Source organism: Cynara cardunculus, unplaced genomic scaffold (genome assembly GCF_001531365.2).
Source record: "Cynara cardunculus var. scolymus isolate 2C unplaced genomic scaffold, CcrdV1 Un_Scaffold_7957, whole genome shotgun sequence".
Lineage (NCBI taxonomy): Eukaryota > Viridiplantae > Streptophyta > Magnoliopsida > Asterales > Asteraceae > Cynara > Cynara cardunculus.
In genome coordinates, this window is record NW_020203881.1 from 10,291 (window position 1) to 15,694 (window position 5,404).

A 5,404-nucleotide genomic window follows, 5' to 3' on the forward strand; every position below is an offset into this window, starting at 1 on the left:
AAGATGTTGTCCAGCAGGTTGCTGTTTTGAGACAGCAAGTCTTGAACCATGCCCATCAAGTCTACTGCTCCCATACTTCTGCTTGTCCTCTCCTTCAGCCTTGACACAACTTTTAGGTCTATGATAGACCTTTCTGCTCCTTCCTTGATGATGACATCTTCTTTGAAAACTGGCACTCCTTCACTCTTCAACAACCTGTCAATGACCCCAGGGAGATACAACTTCCCTTGGGTCCTGTTAGCACAATACACAATAGCCTTGTGCAATATCTCTCCCACATTAATGGTTTCCCCTTGAGAATGCAGTACAGCAGGACCATCCTTTCAACATTAAGGGAGCTGTCATGGGCTGTGGGATACAGGGAGTGCTTGACAAAATTGACCCATACATTAGCATTGGGGGTCAAATTGGCAGCTTTGAAGACCCTTAAAGAAAAGTTTGTATGATGTTTCCATGTGGTGCCTGGTCTTGCCACTGCCTCACAGATTTTATTGAGCTTAGCCTCAGAGGCAGTGTGCTTAAGGGTCTCAAAGTCTGAATTAAAGTGAGTGGTGAGACCTAAGACATTGTTCAATGTCTCATCATCAAAGGATAGGCAAACACCTCTAACCTTGATCATACATGACTTACAAGCAGCAACCTCAGCATAGAACTCCCTAATAAGTGAGAGATTGTAAGAGCTATGTACCTCACAAAAGCTTTGCCATCTCAAACTTCTAATCACCTCTTTGATAAATGGGCACTCTTCCACACTCTTATGATCAAAACCTTTGTTGGGCCTAGTAGTCTTGTCCTTGAATTTCTCAAACAGAACCTTGGCCTTGACAAAACTGAAGCCTTCCAAAGGTAGCATGGATCTTTCTGTGATTGCTGGAGTGGAAGAAGTAGGAACAGGCTGTTCTTTGGATGCTGCAGCATTCTGTGACTGCCTTGTGATTCTTCTAGGAGAGTCCTCTAAGGCTGCTGCCTTGCCTTTTTCAACAGCACTAGCCTTCTTCTTTTTGAGTGCAGGCCCTGTGGTGTGAGAAGTTTTCTTGGCTGACTTCTTTCCCAAAGCCTTCCTCTTCTTAGAGGGAGGCTGCACATGAGTTGGACTAGGAGAGGCTAGTGTTTCAACAGCCTCTAACAAAACATCCATGGATGTTTGTTCCACAGTGCTCTGCTTAGAATGATCAATCCCCAATTTGGCCAAGAAATCATCAATGACCTCAAAGTCCTTGCTTTGAGGTGTGGTCTCCACAAACTCTTGAATGGGGGCATGGGTGGTTTCAACATTCCAAGGAAGCAAGTAAACCCTTCCCAAGTCCTCTGCCTTAGTGGCATCATACTCAGACTCAGATGAAATATAGTCTTCTACAAGCACAGTAGGGTTGAAAATTACCTCAATGTCATGTTCTGATTCATCCACAGGAGGTTCATTGAGATCATTGATTTGAGCTCTTCTATGGCTTGACTCTTGCACAGGGGATTCGACCATTGTGGAAGATGAAGGGACAGCCGATTGTGGATGAGTAGGAACATCCTCATCTTCACTCATGGACATAGAGTCACTGTTTTCACTTAGCTCTACCAACTTTGGTTTAGCATTTGATGGTAGAACAATGTTTCTCCTTCGGTTGCTTCTTCGAAGAGGTCCTCTTGGAGGGGGACGGGTAGCTGCTCTCTTTAGCCTGACTATGGTTGAAACAGCAAATGATGGAGGATGGAGATGGAAAAATTGCAGAAAAGGGGAGGGTTTATGAGTGATAGCAGGTACGGTGCTGGTGGTTTTAGGCCGGTGTTGGTGATGAGGTTTTGGAGTGATGGGGAGAGCAATGGAGGGAAGAGTGGGGGGGTGGTTGATTGAAAAGGTGGGTTAAGAAAAGGTGGTAGTTTAATGATGGTTTCTTAGGAGTACTTAGTGGGTCTAAGAGGTTATGGCCGGCGGTTTCACAAAGGAAGTACAAAGTCATTAAAACTTAAGCCTCTTCATTAAATGAGACATAACCCTCAAAGCCCAACCTATCATCTTGTGACAATTTTTACCTCTTGACTGAAAAGTGAGTGATGAGGGTGTAAGAGGTTGTGCAAGGTACCATGTACCTCCATGTACTACCTTGTACTATCCTAAGACCTTAACCTTCGCTTAATCTTAACCCATCTTTCCTCCTTTCTTTCTTTTTCAAAAACCAGCGCCAAATTTCCCCAACACCCTAAAAACAATCTTTTTCAAGAAAAGTTTAAAAATAAATGCTCAACCCACTTTTTCCACTTCACACAGAGCTGCAGGTCTAGAATGCTGCAGCATTATGAGCTGTTTACCAAACTTTTATTCAAAAACACACCAAACCATGAAAACTTTAAAACATAACCAACCTATGAAATTGAACTTTATTTACAAACAAAGGTGGACTTTTAAGAAGTCCAAGGGGGATCTTTGAGATTTTAGCAGGGAGCAGTACAGCTCTCAAAGTCCTGTTCTGAGACCGTTGCCGGATCATGGTACACTTTTACTCTTTGGCCATTAACCTTGAAAATAGAATTATCTTCCGGGTTTACCAGATCCACTGCTCCATAAGGATAAACTTTAGAAATAAGAAAAGGCCCAGACCATCTAGACTTAAGCTTTCCAGGGAATAACTTAAGTCTAGAATAAAATAACAGCACATGCTGGCCTTCTCTCAATTCTCTGTGCTGGATTCTATTATCATGCCATTTCTTTGTCTTTTCCTTATAAAGTTTGGCATTCTCATAAGACAACAACATATGTTCATCCAGTTCACATAGTTGCAACATCCTTTTCTTTCTGGCTTCTTTCAAAGACATATTGAGCTCTTTGATAGCCCAATATGCTTTGTGCTCTAGCTCTAAAGGCAGATGGCAGGCTTTTCCATAGACTAGCTTGTATGGGGACATACCTATTGGTGTTTTAAAAGTAGTTCTGTATGCCCATAAAGCGTCGTACTAATTTAAATGCCCAATCCTTTCTATTGGGTTTTACAATTTTTTCCAAAATGCCTTTTATTTCCCTATTAGAGAGCTCAGCTAAGCCATTTGTTTGTGGATGATAAGCCGTGGCAATTCAGTGGTTAATATTATATTTTTCAAGAACACCCTTCAACAAATTGTTTACAAAGTGGGTACCCTCGTCACTGATGAGTGCCCTCGGAGTACCGAACCATGTGAAAATTTGTTTTTGAAGGAACTTAACCACAGTTTTTGCGTCATTTGACATACATATCATGGCTTCTACCCACTTGGATACATAGTCAACAGCCACAAGAATGTACTGGCAATTATTTGATGGGGGAAAGGACCCATAAAGTCTATTCCCCAAACGTCAAATAATTCAACTTCTAGTATCCCATTTAATGGCATTTCATTTCTCTTGGAAATGGAGCCACTTCTTTGACATTCGTTGCACCTCTGTGCAAAATTGTGGGAATCTTTAAAAAGCGTAGGCCAATAGAAACCCGACTGTAGGACCTTGGTTGCAGTTCTCTGACCTCCAAAATGGCCTCCGTATGGCGCATGATGGCAATGATGCAGGATTGCTGCCACTTCAGATTCAGGCACGCATCTTCTCAGAATCTGATCTGCACCAAGTCTAAACAGAAACGGGTCATCCCATAAATAAGATTTAGCGTCATGAAAAAATTTCTTTAACATGTGACCTGTGTAMTCAGAGGGTTTTATTCCACAGGCCAAAAAATTAGCTAAATCAGCAAACCATGGTGTCTTAGGTTGGTTTATCATGAGGATTCTCTCATCTGGAAAAGTATCATTAATCTCCAATCCTTTTCTCTCAGGTTCTTCCAACCTAGACAAATGGTCTGCCACTTGATTCTCTATTCCCTTCCGATCAAGTATCTCTAAGTTAAATTCTTGCAACAAAAGCACCCATCTTATCAACCTTGGTTTTGCATCTTTCTTTGAGATCAGGTACTTGATGGCTGCATGATCAGTACGCAAAATTACCTTTGTTCCCATCAAATAGGACCTAAATCTCTCAAAAGCAAAAACTACAGCCAATAATTCTTTCTCAGTTGTGGTGTAATTGATTTGTGCCTCATTCAAAATCTTACTTGCGTGGTAGATTGAATGAAACACCTTCTCCTTCCTTTGCCCTAACACAACACCTACCGCCCAATCACTAGCGTCACACATAATCTCAAAAGGTTTGTTCCAGTCAGGGGCAACTACCACTGGTGCGGTAACCAAAGCTTTTTTCAAAGTTTTGAATGCATTTCTGCATTCATCATTAAAGTTGAATTTTTGGTCATGTTGGAGGAGTAAACAAAGAGGTTTTGAAATTTTTAAAAAATCTTTGATAAACCTTCTATAAAATCCGGCATGACCCAAAAAGCTTCTGATTCCCTTAACCGTGGTAGGTTCGGGTAGTTTTTCAATTACCTCAAGCTTTGCCTTATCTACCTCAATCCCTCTTTTTGAAATCAAGTGCCCCAGAACAATACCTTCTTTGACCATGAAGTGACATTTCTCCCAATTAAGAACCAAGTCTGTTTCCTCACACCTTTCTAAGCTCTTCTTCAAATTATTTAAACAATTGTCAAATGATGAGCCATATACAGAAAAGTCATCCATAAATATTTCAATGGATTTTTCAAGCATATCAGAAAATATGGACATCATACATCTTTGAAAAGTGGCAGGAGCATTACATAGTCCAAATGGCATTCTTCTAAAAGCAAAGGTGCCATAAGGACATGTAAAGGTAGTCTTTTCCTGGTCCTCGGGAGAAATTGCTATTTGATTGTACCCTGAATACCCATCTAAGAAACAATAGTACTCTTTTCCGACTAATCTGTCTAACATTTGGTCAATGAAAGGTAGTGGAAAATGGTTCTTTTGGGTAGCCTTGTTTAGTCTCCTATAGTCTATGCATATTCTCCAACCTGAAACAACTCTGGTGGAGATAAGTTCATTTTTGTCATTTGTGATGACTGTGAACCCTCCTTTCTTGGGAACACACTGGACCGGACTAACCCAAGAACTACTGGCTATCGGAAAGATAACTCCAGCATCCAACCATTTCAAAATCTCTTTCTTGACTACCTCTTTCATGACAGGGTTCAGCCTTCTCTGAGGTTCTATGGACATGAAGTTTTTATCCTCTAAGATGATCTTGTCTTGACAAATAGAGGGACTAATCCCTTTCAGGTCAGCAATGGTCCATCCTAAGGCCTTCTTGTATAATTTCAGCATATCCACAAGTTTCTTTTCTTGATGCAATTCTAGGGTAGATGTCACACCCCGTTAAAGCGGAAACACGAGATGTAACAGGCAAGCGAGTCATAGCAACAGTTTATAAATAACACCATACCAAGTTGTTCAAAAACAAAGTAGTTCATCGACATAACTAAAATTAGAATTTTACACAACGTTCTCAAAACATTTCAAAATC

General features: G+C 40.9%; 1 protein-coding gene across 1 annotated transcript; it reads right to left on the reverse strand.

Moving 5' to 3' along the window:
- Positions 1-2,424: 2,424 nt before the first annotated feature.
- LOC112505029 lies at positions 2,425-2,895 on the reverse strand. The gene has a single exon (XM_025108974.1). It carries the CDS (start codon positions 2,893-2,895, stop codon positions 2,425-2,427), a length of 471 nt encoding a protein of 156 aa, XP_024964742.1.
- Between the last annotated feature and the right edge of the window lie 2,509 nt (positions 2,896-5,404).